This window comes from Garra rufa, chromosome 20 (genome assembly GCF_049309525.1).
Source record: "Garra rufa chromosome 20, GarRuf1.0, whole genome shotgun sequence".
NCBI classification, from domain to species: Eukaryota; Metazoa; Chordata; class Actinopteri; order Cypriniformes; family Cyprinidae; genus Garra; species Garra rufa.
The window spans coordinates 1,786,222-1,801,191 of NC_133380.1; the positions used below are offsets into that span (position 1 = coordinate 1,786,222).

Here is a 14,970-nt window from a genome sequence, read left to right on the forward strand (position 1 = left end):
TTGTCCATTTGTTTAGGGATATTCCCTATTTACTTGTTCTATTTGTATTATTTAATCTGTGTTTTGTCCTGTCACTATCATTCTGTTGCACTGTGGAATTCACGAAATCGAATTCCTCGTGCAAACAATACCTGGCAATAAAGCTTATTCTGATTCTGATTTTGATCATTCAGTTCGCGAAATGATTCGCGAACCTGTTTCGAAGTTCCGATCTAAATTATTCGCAATCCACACTCCGAAGCACCGATCTGAATAATGATTCGCAAACCATCATTTTTAGATCACGACTTGGATCGTGGATCATTCGTGAAATGATTCGCGAAACCTCTGAGAAATACATAAAATAATTTGCGCTTTGGAGAGTCTGAAATGATTCACGATCCTATAGTGAATCAAATGATCGGGGATATGCGCTTCTAAGTTCCGATCTAAATGATTCGCAAACCATAATTTCAGATTGGGACACCAGAGTGCGGCTCACGGATCCGTTCCGAAGTTCCGATCTACAACAAACGATTCACGAATCATTATCTTCAGATCAGGACTCGAAATGTGGATAATTTAATTTGGCAAATGTTTCTCGAACCGGTACCTAAATTCTGAAATGGTTCGCGGTCCACACTCCGAAGCCCCGATTTTTCAGATCAGGACTCGGAGTGTGAATCATTCAATTCGCAAAATGATTTGCAAACCTTTTTTTTACGAAGTTCCAATCTAAATTATTCTAAGCACTGTTCTGAATAATGATTCGCGAACCATCATTTTTTAGATCAGGACTCGAAGCGTGGATCATTCAATTCGGAAAATGATTCGTGAACCCGCTCAGAAGTCCAGATCTATATCAAACGATTTGCGACACGCGATCCGATGGTGAATCATTTTGCGATGCAATGGTTTAACTGAGTTTCAAAAAGCTCCGTTTCATCCATGCGTGTTTTTTTATTACAAGCAATGTCGCAATGCAAAATTGGCTCTTTTTTTAATCAGGTATTTGCTTGCGAATCGTTTGAACTAAATGATCAAAGTCACGAGTTTGAATCAATCGGAGCGGTTCCAGCGTAAGTGACTCACTTAATTGATTCGGTTCATCTGTTCTTCCGTTTTTCCGTCTTCGCCATGTTTACACGACACTGTCGGCTCTACTACTGGCTTAGCTTGAACTTAAAACAGCGAAAAAAGTATGTTTACAAATCACATCCCAAGGATAACATCCAACAAATCTAGGAATATATTGAGGTGAGGTAAGCGGTTTATTGCTAACTAGTTACTGCTAACACTCCATTAATATGACGAGCTGCAGCTCAAAATACATGTTAGATGGAAACATTGTGCATCATGATGGAGTTTGTAGCTTAATTCACTAGATTTGAAATAGTTTGAGCTGCAGTTCAGTTGCTGACAGTTCAATAGGAAATCAGCTTCCAGTCATCTCATGCCATTGAATTTAATCTTGCATTTTTTACATTTATAAGTATATGTATACATATATTGTAATAAAGTCAGAAAAGGTTGTAGTATGTGATTGTATTAGTCTATATAGAGTAATAGTCAATGGAAAAAGAGCAAATGGAAGAAGCAGATGAACACAAAACAGCAGAACATCATAAAGTTGAACTGTAATTGTTTGATTAAAATTATTGCTAGGTACAATTTATTAGTCACTGTATATTGGTAGGGACATGTCCCGAGCGTCCCTACTAAATTCTACACGCTTGGTACGACAGATTTTATAGCAGACATCAAAGAAGAAACGCGTGTTCAGGCAGCATTTTGGTGCAACAATATTATAATGTTGTAAATAGATTGCATTACTGCAGTATTGGTAATTATTGAAGTTGTCCGTGACGTTTGCGTTGCCATCTGCCCTATCTGTCCTCAACACATGGACTGTTTAGGGTGGGTCCCATCAGCTCTGTCCTTCACTGTGTCTATGGAAGTTGTTCATTAATAATAAAGTCATTTCTCTGGTTCTTCGATCTGGATATTGTGCTCATCTTCTTCAGTTAGGATGGACTCAATACACCTTACACTGATTCTCATAGGTGGAGGAAACGTTTGCATTTCTGATGGATGATTTTATATGATGTGATGTCTGTTTTCATATGCATTTTTTTTTTCCAGCAGGTATTTCAGTGTTTTTTCCAAGGAAAGGTAAGGGACTTTCTTTCAATGTTTATCTAGGGTATTACCTTCAAAAAGTGCTGAGGTCTTGGGTTTTGATTCCCAGGGTTTGCATGAACTAATAAAAATCTATATCTTGAACGCATGTATCATCTGTCCAGTGTTGGGGGTAACGCATTACAAGTAACGCAAGTTACTTAATAATATTACTTTTTTCCAAGTAACTAGTAAAGTATCGTATTACTTTTTAATTGACAAGAAATTATCTGAGTTACTTTTTCAAATGGGTAACACCAGTTACTTTTTCCCCTCATTTATCGATTGAAAGCTCTTCTGTCTTCATGTTGAGAGAAATCGTGATTAAGATGTTCCTTTAGTTCTAGAATAAATGTGAACATGCATTAATTCATCTCACTCACTAAAAAAACAGATACAGTGTTCTTCAAAATGGATACAAACACTGAAACTCAACGCAAACCTGCAATAATTAAATGTTAAATATTACAAATATCCTTTATGTATTTAATCCTATTTTATTAACCGACGTCTTTGCTGCCGACCTTCGATGATCCAATTCATCCATACTAATAAGCAAAAATTACTCAAGATAATCTAACATTTGTTTTTCTTTTTTTTTATTGCTGAAGAGTTGACATTTGTTCTTCTGTGGTCTACTGTACAGACGTCAATTTACTTTTCTCTAAACCTGAGGCTTTTGGTGTGAAAAGGCTTTTACATTTGACAAAAATAGAACTTTTTATATTAAAAACAAACAAGCAAGCCCTGCCCAGATTTAAAGAGTAACACAAAAGTAACGTAACGCATTACTTTCCAAAAAAAGCAACTTAGTAACGTAATTACTTACCTTTTAGGGAGTAACTCAATATTGTAATGCATTACTTTTAAAATTAACATTCCCCAACACTGTTGAAAAAAAAAAAGCCCATTGCACGGAGGTTTTAAATAATGACATATATAGAAGGTGCACAGTGTCATTCACACAAACACTAAACACCATCATGGTAACACACATAAAACTGAAATAATGCAAAAAACATTAATTTAACAACATTAGATGTAACATACATCCCTAATGTACAAAACTGCCAAGACTAAGATGAAGAAGTTATTTCAACAAAAAAACATCAAATAAAAAAATGAAATACAGGGAATTCTGGTAAAGTCAATTTACGGTTATTCACTGTAAATTTTACGTTCTTTTTCACTTCCAAAAATTAAATTAAAATTAAATGCAATGTCCAACACAGTTTTTCACCGTATATAGAAGGGGAACTTACCGTTAACCATTTCACAGGTTTTGACCATAGCATTTTTACAGTTTTTTTACCGTTAAATTCACTGTCATTTTTTACACTGCATGAAAAGTGTGTTTGCTTGCTTTGATATTTTGTTGTGTAATGCAATGACATTCTGACATTTTTAAGTAAGTGTGACTTTAGTGTCCAGATACATGTAGAGCAGCTGGATCTGTGTTAAACACATTTTCTGTTGCAGGTGCTCTGGAAAAGCTTGATGAACCGGTTCTGTTTGGTCCGTCTGCTGCATTAGACGGTTCATTTGTGGATTTTTATTGTGAGATTCCAGGGAAGCCGTTGAATTTATCTGTCGAATATGAGCTGTATGTCGAGATGAACCCGGGTAAGGTGATTGGGACTCTCAGCTCCCTGTCTGGACAAATGGCCACTTTTCCTCTGAAAATCAGCACTCAACATGAGGGTCGACTCATCTGCAAGGCCAGTGGACACAATGACACAGATATTGAGAGCTCATTCAGTGAAGGCTGGGACTTCAGAGTCATTGGTGAGTGGCTTTTGTTGAGTCGAGCATGTTTGATCAATTTAGCCTTCTCAAATCAACACGACTTGCATAAAATAAAATCCATAGACATAAAACATGATGCATTTCACAATATTAATTTAAAGATTTAACCTGGATAAATGTGCGCTGTTAGATGCATATCCAATCGTTTGTGCGGAGAATGAAAGCTAAAGCGTGCTCTGCAGGACATGGAAGCACCAGTCACTTGCATTTTTTTCTTTATAACAGTGAAAACCTAAAATACGGCATCATTTTTACTCATAAAGGTAAGAGTAATACATCATTCGGGACTGCAAAAAGTCTGCTTTTATTGTGTGCACTCACAATATCAACAAAACCTTGTACTTTTGTAAAATAGCTAAAGAAAACAGACATGCACTTTCTACTTTCTCTGTCTTGAGGAGGAGCGCTTCACAAAAATGATCTGAAGCTCGAATATTTGCCTCGCAAACATGATAAATATATCTACAGAATGCTTTAAATTACTACTTTAAAATGAAATGATTCATGTAATACAATCATGTTATATTACATAAAGTTAATGTGAAAATTTCACATTTAACATGAAAAACAGCAATAAAAGAAGCTGATTTATGAGAAAAATAAAACAATGTTGGCAAAGTCATTGGCTTGTGGGCTTTTCTGTTATTATATGACTTCTCAAGGTGTTTTATTGACTTTTTTAAAACTCTGATCGATCGATTTCATGAGACATCCTGTTTATATTTTTTTTAAATGCATTTAAATATTATTTCATGTTTATTTCGTGCTGCAAATATTAAAAAGGAAAAGATCATTGATTCACATGACGCTTGACCTGAGGCTAATATAGTTATCTCAACTACAAATTAACGAGTTTAAAAACACATTTATTGTTTGTATTTTATCATAAAATTGACAGAATTTATAGGCTGAGACTTGCATGCTACAAATAATGAATGACTTAAAATACAAAATATTATTTCCAAGCATTTATGCCGTAAATAAAACATTTTATTTGTTAAACGTATGTTTGTTCATCTCTCAATCGTCTTATTTTACTAGCAAACATTATTGGAGATATGGAGTTAAGACTAATATTTAGATAATTTTGTGAACTGATCTGATCTTTGCAGTGTTTCTGCTGTCTGTGTTTTGCAGTTCCAGTGGAGGGAGTGAGGATCATTTCACATCCTTCCAATAAGAACATATGGGAAGGACAAACTTTGACCCTCCAGTGCAACAAAACCAAAGGAACGTACGTCTCCTATGATTGGTTCTGGAATGACGCACCAGTTCAGATGCCGTACGACAGCAGTGACAACACTCTGATCATCCACAGGGTTTCTGCAAAAAATACTGGCAAATACATCTGTGTGGGATCAAACCAATTCAATGACACAATGATCTTCAACTCCAGCAGTGATATCCTGACTGTGGATGTCAAGGGTACGATTAGGTCATACAATATAATGCCTCTAATAGAGTCATAATCATTAATAGTATTACAGCAGGCTGCATTTAATTGATTTAAAATATTGTAAAAATGTGAAATATTATACAACAGCAGATTTTTATGTGAACATCTGTTAAACACAATTTACTTTTGTGATCAAAGCTGAATTTTCAGCATCATTCCTCCAGTCTTCAATGTCACATGATCCTTCAGAAATCATTCTAATATGCTGATTTGCTCTTTAACCCTCTGGGCCTCTTCGTTTAGAAGTCACACTTGGTGACCAAAGCCTTAAAAATTAACCTTTATTTTTTCTTTAGGGAAATTAATTAAATACATTTTTGTTAAATAATATATTGTGATTGTTATTTTGAATTTTGAGGAGTTTTTATGATACTATGCAATATTTATACAATTTTAATGAACTATTTATTATTTTTTTTCAATAAATGCAACATTTCACATTAAAATTGCTTGATTGCTAAACACTTTTCTCAGCACAGTGGCTGATTTGTAGCTTGTACCACCAAAAGATTCTGTAAATTATTGCAGTTTTTCGTATTTTCTAATTATTTCCTATGTCGGTCATTTTTGTGTGACTTTTTTTTTGACCCTTTAACATATCCGAATCATGTCAGTGATTTTTTTGTGTGCTCACATAGCTAATGCAACAAAAGTCACCAAGTGTCACCTCGTTCCGATGAAGCTACGATTTTTAAAATTTCGAAACATAATTTTTTTTGACCGAAAAGGCCCAAAGGGTTAAGAAACATTTCTGTTTTTTATCAATGTTGAAAACAGTTGTGCTGCACAATACTTTTTGTGTAAACTGTGTTTATTTTTCAGGATCTCTGAGTTCAAAAGAACAGCATTTAATTGAAATATAAATCTTTTGTAACATTATAAATGTCTTTACTGCATCCTTGATCAATAAAAGTATTAATTTATTTGTTTTTCTAGAATATGTGTCAAAGCCTGAAATCTCCATTGAAGTTGTGAAGCTTGATGATGGAGGTTATAAAGCCGTCATCACGTGTCAGTCTAAGAAGGGAACGCCGCTCAATACCTTCAGCTTGTTGAACTACACAGATCTCATGATCACTGAAACGACTGACAGAACCAGTGTGTTCTTTAACGTGCCCATCGAGCTGAACCGCTACATGGGGCAAATGAGATGTAACGCCAGCAACGAGGGGAACTGGGTTCTGAGTGAATCGGTCAGCTTGATCGTGGGTAAGTAGCTCAATGAACCAAATAAATGATTTGCTTTACAGAAATACATTTAAGGCAAGACACTACAGGCAAAACATAGGTTTTATTCATATCTATTTTCTTAAGGTTTAAACTGAGGGGTTTGTTCTTCTCTCATTCACTTGCTTTTATACAATATTTATTCCTAAAATTTGATTTTATTCTAAATGTTGACAGTATTTTCTGATTTATGGAGTGATATTTTGCCTCCATAACTTGTCTTCTATCATATTAATGAAAACAAAACATCCTAAATACATTTAATTGTTTATTTTATTGCACTTTTATCTATTTGCTTTTAGATTTCAGTTCCAATCCACATCTTTAAAAAGATTTTCCTCTACTTCAGCAGCACTTACAAACACCAAACTTAGCAGTTTTTTTCTTCTCTATTTTCTGAAGGATTTTACTGAGGGGTTTGTTCATATATCATTCACACTGATCTATACAACATATTTTATTCCTAAAACCATGATGAAAAGTTATGTTTTACAGTATTTTCAGATTTATGGGGTAATATATTGCTTCCATAATTTTTTCTGTCATATTAATGGAAAGAAAACATTCGAAATACACATTTTAGTGTTTATGTGATTGCACTTTATCTATTTGCGTCTATAGATTTCAATTCCAATCCACATCTTTAAAAAGTTTTTCCTCCACTTCCGTAGCACTTACAAACACCAAACTTAGCAGTTTTATTCTTCTCTATTTTATGAAGGATTTTACTGAGGGGTTTGTTCATATATCATTCACACTGATTTATACAACATTTTATTTTTAAAACTTGTGAAAATGTATATTTTACAGTATTTTCTGATTTATGGAGTAATGTATTGCCTCTATAACTTGTTTTCTATCATATTAATGGAAAGAAAACATCCAAAATCCACATTTAAGTGTTTATGTAATTGCAATTTTTTTATTTGCATCTATAGATTTAAATTCCAATCCACATCTTTAAAAAGTTTTTCCTCCACTTCAGCAGCACTTACATACACCAAACTTAGCAGTTTTATTTCTGTCTATAATCTGAAGGATATTACTGAAGGGTTTGTGAATATATTATTTACACTGATTTATACAACATTTTATTCTTAAAAACATGGTGAAAATTTATGTTTCACAGTATTTTCTGATTTATCGAGTGATATTTTGCTACCATAACTTGTCTTCTATCATTTTTAATGGAAAGAAAACATTCAAAATACAAATTTAAGTGTTTATTTCATTACACTTTGTCTATTTGTGTCTGTAGATTTTAATTACAATGCATCTTAAAAGTCGCTTAAAATAATTTTCTTAAAACAATTGTTTCTCCAGTTCCGCAGCACTTACATACACCAAACTTAGCAGTTTTATTCCTGGCTATAATCTGAAGATTTTTACAGAGGGGTTTGTTCATATATCATTCACACTGATTTATACAACATTTTATTCTTAAAAACATGGTGAAAATTTATGTTTTACAGTATTTTCAGATTTTTTGCCTCCATAACTTGTCTTCTATCATATTAATGGAAAGAAAACCTCCAAAATACACATTTAAGTGTTTATGTGATTGCAATTTATCTATTTGCATCTATAGATTTAAATTCCAATCCACATCTTTAAAAAGTTTTTCCTCCACTTCCGTAGCACTTACAAACACCAAACTTAGCAGTTTTATTCTTCTCTATTTTATGAAGGATTTTACTGAGGGGTTTGTTCATATATCATTCACACTGATTTATACAATATTTTATTTTTAAAACTTGTGAAAATGTATATTTTACAGTATTTTCTGATTTATGGAGTAATGTATTGCCTCTATAACTTGTTTTCTATCATATTAATGGAAGGAAAACATCCAAAATACACATTTAAGTGTTTATGTAATTGCACTTTATCTATTTGCATCTATAGATTTCAATTCCAATCCACATCTTTAAAAAGTTTTTCCTCCACTTCAGCAGCACTTGCAAACACCAAACTTAGCAGTTTTATTCCTGTCTATAATCTGAAGGATATTACTGAAGGGTTTGTGAATATATAATTTACACTGATTTATACAACATATTTTATTCCTAAAACCATGGCGAAAAGTTATGTTTTACAGTATTTTCAGATTTATGGGGTAATATATTGCTTCCATAATTTTTTCTGTCATATTAATGGAAAGAAAACATCCGAAATACACATTTAAGTGTTTATGTGATTGCACTTTATCTATTTGCATCTATAGATTTAAATTCCAATCCACATCTTTAAAAAGTTTTTCATCCACTTCCGTAGCACTTACAAACACCAAACTTAGCAGTTTTATTCTTCTCTATTTTATGAAGGATTTTACTGAGGGGTTTGTTCATATATCATTCACACTGATTTATACAACATTTTATTTTTAAAACTTGTGAAAATGTATATTTTACAGTATTTTCTGATTTATGGAGTAATGTATTGCCTCTATAACTTGTTTTCTATCATATTAATGGAAAGAAAACATCCAAAATACACATTTAAGTGTTTATGTAATTGCACTTTATCTATTTGCATCTATAGATTTCAATTCCAATCCACATCTTTAAAAAGTTTTTCCTCCACTTCAGCAGCACTTACATACACCAAACTTAGCAGTTTTATTTCTGTCTATAATCTGAAGGATATTACTGAAGGGTTTGTGAATATATTATTTACACTGATTTATACAACATTTTATTCTTAAAAACATGGTGAAAATTTATGTTTCACAGTATTTTCTGATTTATCGAGTGATATTTTGCTACCATAACTTGTCTTCTATCATTTTTAATGGAAAGAAAACTTTCAAAATACAAATTTAAGTGTTTATTTCATTACACTATGTCTATTTGTGTCTGTAGATTTTAATTACAATGCATCTTAAAAGTCGCTTAAAATCATTTTCTTAAAACAATTGTTTCTCCACTTCAGCAGCACTTACAAACACCAAATTTAGCAGTTTTGTTCCTGGCTATAATCTGAAGATTTTTACAGAGGGGTTTGTTCATATATCATTCACACTGATTTATACAACATTTTATTCTTAAAAACATGGTGAAAATTTATGTTTTACAGTATTTTCAGATTTTTTGCCTCCATAACTTGTCTTCTATCATATTAATACTAAGCAAAAATCCAAAATACACATTTAAGTGTTTATTTTATGGCGCATTATCTATTTGCTTCCATAGGTTTTAATTCCAATCGACATCTTTAAAAAGTTTTTTCTCCACTTCCGCAGCACTTACAAACACCAAACTTAGCAGTTTTATTCCTGGCTATATTCTGAAGATGTTTACTGAAGGGTTTGTTCATATATCATTCACACTGATTTATACAACATTTTATTCATATAAACATTGTAAAAATGTATTTTTCTCTATGTTTTACAGTATTTTCTGATTTATGCAGTGATAAAAAGAGAAATCCAAAATCCCCTCAGTATAAACCTTTCACTCTAATGTGTCAACAAAATCAAACCAGAATTTTAAACCTGGCTTGATCCAGTGTTCATATTTATTTTCTAGAAATGTATGCAAATTAGTGCATTTGTATGGAAATTTTGCAAAATCAAAAATTACTGCACATTTATTTATATAATTTTAGTTTTAACATTTCTATAAACTTGCAATACAAAAATCAATCAACTGTAGGAAGTATGGTGAAATTTAGTAGTTAAATTTTTACCCTATTTACCTGTGGTGTCTTGCCTTATAAATGTACTGTTTTGTTGTAACTGAAATAACATCTAACACATGATGTCTGATGGGCAGAGTCTGTAGGAGGCGCTGTAACGATGACACCCTTCACACATGTGGGTCTGGACTTCCAGGTGGTCGGCTTAGTGCTGCGCTGTAAGGTGGAGCGGGGAACGTTTCCACATTACAGCTGGTTCCTCAACAACAGCAGGCTGGTGGGCCGAGGAGGTTTTTACGCAGTGGCCTGGTCAGACGAATCCGTTCTGTCTTTGGCTGTAGGCCGAGACAGCGCTGGAGTCTACCACTGCCAAGCTTCAGACAGATTTGACAACAGCACCAGCATCCGCAGCACAAAGATGTTGATCAGTAAAGAGGGTACTGAAACTTGACACAAAAACACTACACTAAATCCCTTTAGAAAGGGGAATTTTATGAGTCTTAGTTGTTTTCTCGTGACTAAATGTTATTTTTTTCCATTATATATGTGACCCTGGACCACAAAACCAGCAGAGTTGGGGGTAACGCATTACAAGTAACACAAGTTACGTAATAATATTACTTTTTCCAAGTAACTAGCCAAGTAATGCATTACTTTTTATTGATCCTTTATTGATTAAGATGTTACTTTAGTTCTAGAATAAATGTGAACATGCATTAATTCATCTCACTCACTAAAAAAACTGAAACAGTGTTCTTCAAAATGGATACAAACACTGAAATTCAATGCAAACTTGCAAAAATTAAATGTTAAATAATACAAATATCCTTTATGTATTTAATCCCATTTTATGAACTGTTGTCTTTGCTCCCAACCTTCGATGATCTGCTAATAAGCAAAAATTACTCAAGATAATCTAACATTTGTTTTCCTTTTTTTTTTATTGTTGAAGAGCTGACAATTTTTTTCTTCTGCGGTCTACTGTACAGACGTCAATTTACTTTTCTCTAAGCCTGAGGCTTTTGGTGTAAAAAGGCTTGTACATTTGACAAAAGTAAAAAAATTGTATATTAAAAACAAACAAGCAAGCCCTGCCCAGATTTAAAAAGTAATGCAAAACTAACGTGACGCATTACTTTCCATAAAAAGTAACTAAGTAACGAAATTAGTTACTTTTATAGGGAGTAACTCAATATTGTAATGCATTACTTTTAAAAGTAACTTTCCCCAACACTAAAAACCAGTCATAATGGTCAATTTTGTGAAATTGAGATTTATGTGTCATCTGAAAATGTATGGTTTGTTAGAATAGGGAAATATTTGGCCGAGATACAACTTTTTCAAAAACTGGAATCTGAAGGTGCAAAATTGCCTTTAAAGTTGTCGAAATTAAGTTCTTAGCAATGCGTATAACTAATCAAAAATTACGTTTTAATATATTTACGGTATGAAATTTACAAAATATATTCATGGAACATGATCTTTACTTAATATCTTAAAGATTTTTGGCTACTGCTACAAATATACTTGCTACTAAGACTGGTTTTGTGGTCCAGGGTCGCATATATGAAAAAAGGACTATATTAATATTGATTGAGAGGCCAACTTTTGAAATTATCCCAAAATCCAGATGATGCCACTTTCTCCATATGAATGTAATTTTTTAAGAAATTTAGTATATTCAGATTTAAAATATTTAATTTATACATTAATTTAGAACTAATTTCAATGCATTTACTTAATATGTATTACTTATAATAAATTATAATTTACAATATTACTATATTATTGTTTTAAAATTTAAATATTTATGTAAAATAACTATAAAAATTGAATTCTGTCCGTCTGTCTGTCTGTATTTTTGCAGTACTAAACACCGTCTCTCCTTTGGTTGCGATCGTTGTTTTTACCTCGTTTGCCCTGCTGAACGTCGCTGTGATTTCATGCTGTATTTATGGAGTGTTTCTACGTAAGTATCACTCATTACAGCATATGCATCACTTTTTATGTGTAATTGATCAATGTTTTCACTGTAAAACATATCTAATGTTCTCAGGGAGAAGATACTCAAGAAAATACCCGTGAGTTTTCCATTTATTTAATTTACGAATTCATAAATCTAGTATAAAATCAAATGTATTGAGCTAATTTTCTCCTTTTTATATTTAAGACTCATCGAGGAACGCAGTAAAATGGAAATCACCGATAAACAGGAAGCTGAAGATGAGGAAGATGAAGATGAAGATTATCTAGTGAGGATGCATTTATCATTGTATCTCTTTTAGTTCATAAACTGAATTTTAATAATGAATATGCAACACTACCTCAAAATTTAGCCAAAATGTGCATAATTTCTTCTCTTTGAAACATGCTTCAAAAATACTGTCTAGATAGGTTACAGCTGGTAAAAGAGCATTTGTGTTTAATTATTTTTTGAGATGTTGGAGGGTTTTGAAGAAGACGCAGTCCAAGCTGACAGAATGAGTGACTCTGCTGAGGTATGGAATATTTATTTATTTTATTTTATTATAATTTTTTTTTTATAACCTAAGTAGAAATTAAGTTGTAAATGCATTTTTTGTTATCTGGGATTTAAAAATGTTCTCAAAACGTTAGCACAAAAATGTTACTTATAAATCTTTCACAGCATTTTTGTTTTAGTTCAATGTTAGTTTAACACTTTGAACAATTGCTACTTGTTTCAGAACTTGTTTTCTCGTAATGTTTTCAAAGTGTTAAAATGTAACAGTCCGTTTATGTTTTAACTAAAGTTTGCATGACCAAGAAATTTTTTTTGTAAAATGTTTAAAAAAACTGGATGTTACAGAAACGAGTTTTCATAACTTAATGGGAACATTCTTAGAATATATTTCTGTTATCTGGTATTTGATAATGTTCACAAAACGTTACTTATGTATCTTTCACAGTAACATGTAACAATTGGAACAATTGCTACTTGTTTCAGAACGTTCAGGAAACAATCGAAAGTAACATTCTCATAATGTTTTCAAACTGTTAAAATGTAACATTCTCTTAATGTTTTCACTAAAGTTCGCATGACCAAGAATGTTTGTAAAACGTTTAAAAAAACTGGATGTCACAGAAATAATGTTTTCATAACTTAATGGGAACGTCCTTAGAATAATAATGAGGGATGAGATATTTATTATTTCTAAACTTAAGTTTCTCGATGTTTCCAAAATGTTTTAAATGTGTTTCAAAACATTAAAACTTTCATTTTGTTCTGTTTGACAGGATGAAGACCAATCCGTAGATGAAAGTGTCCTGTATGAAGGCGCCGTTTCCGAATAATCCCTGAGTTTACTGGGAGTTTAATCAAATGCATTGAAACCGAAAGCGTTTGGCTCCCTTCACTTACCCGTTGCGTGTTATTCTGCTCAGACAAAGGTTTATTCAAACCGAAACAATAGACAAGCGCTCATGGGTTGACATGACTGTGACCAATCAGAAGCAAACACAGCCAACAATGTGTCTACTGTCAGATTCATGTGAGCCTCTACTGTATTTTAGAGACCAATTTGTACGTAGAAGTGAGCTAAACCTGACAATTTTGTGGATGTCCTCATTTGTAAATGACAAAAATGTCTGTTAGATTACACTATTTGTAAGTAGCTGTATATGTAAACAATAGAAGCTTATGCAATTTAAAAAAGTAAATGTGTTTGTGAGTGAGCGTGTGTGGTTTTGAAGAAGGAAAATTGCAAATAAAAACAAAATATGTTTTGATATTATGCCAGATATGCTTATTTTAAAGATTCATTAAAAGTTTTGATACAAACCAGATGATTTGTGTATTTGTGTTCAAATACAATGTCTTAATATCATAAACAACTCATTATTAAACATTAAACGCTCGTGATTCCATCTGTAATGATCAGTGTTGGGGGTAACGCATTACAACTAATGCAAGTTACGTAATAATATTACTTTTTCCAAGTAACTAGTAAATTAACGCATAACTTTTAAATTGACATGAAAATATATGAGTTACTTTTTCAAATAAGTAACGCCAGGTACTTCCCCCATTTATTGATTAAAAGCTCTCCTGTCCCCATGTTGAGAGAAAATTGTGAGTAAGTTCTAGAATAAATGTGAACATGCATTAATTCATCTCACTCACTAAAAAAACAGACAGTGTTCTTCAAAATGAATAAAAACACTGAAACTCAATGCAAACCTGCAATAATTAAATGTTCAATAATACAAATATCCTTTATGTATTTAATCCCATTTTATTAACTGATGTCTTTGCTGCCGACCTTCGATGATCCAATTCATCCATACTAATAAGCAAAAATTACTCAAGATAATCTAACATTTGTTTTTCTTTTTTTATTGCTGATGAGTTGACATTTTTCTTCTGAGGTCTACTGTACAGATGTCAATTTACTTTTCTCTAAACCTGAGGCTTTTGGTGTGAAAAGGCTTTTACATTTGACAAAAATAGAACTTTTTATATTAAAAACAAACAAGCAAGCCCTGCCCAGATTAAAGTAAAAAAAAAAAACATAAAAAAAAATAAATAAAGCAAAAGTAACAGAACGCGTTACTTTCCATTAAAAGAAACTAAGTAATGTAATTAGTTACTTTTTTAGGGAGTAAATAATTTGAAAAACTGGATGTTACAGAAATAACGTTGTCATAACTTAATGGGAACATTTGTAGAA

The 14,970-nt window shown here is 32.3% G+C and overlaps 1 protein-coding gene across 1 annotated transcript; it reads left to right on the forward strand.

Moving 5' to 3' along the window:
• The first annotated feature begins 1,991 nt into the window (after positions 1 to 1,991).
• LOC141294215 (uncharacterized) lies at positions 1,992 to 14,067 on the forward strand. Its single transcript, XM_073826297.1, has 11 exons — positions 1,992 to 2,042; positions 2,125 to 2,151; positions 3,637 to 3,942; positions 5,101 to 5,388; positions 6,356 to 6,628; positions 10,420 to 10,719; positions 12,150 to 12,251; positions 12,339 to 12,363; positions 12,453 to 12,534; positions 12,721 to 12,780; positions 13,538 to 14,067. Exons 1-11 carry the CDS (start codon positions 2,009 to 2,011, stop codon positions 13,592 to 13,594), a joined length of 1,554 nt encoding a protein of 517 aa, XP_073682398.1. The 5' UTR covers positions 1,992 to 2,008; the 3' UTR covers positions 13,595 to 14,067.
• The last annotated feature ends 903 nt before the right edge of the window (positions 14,068 to 14,970 follow it).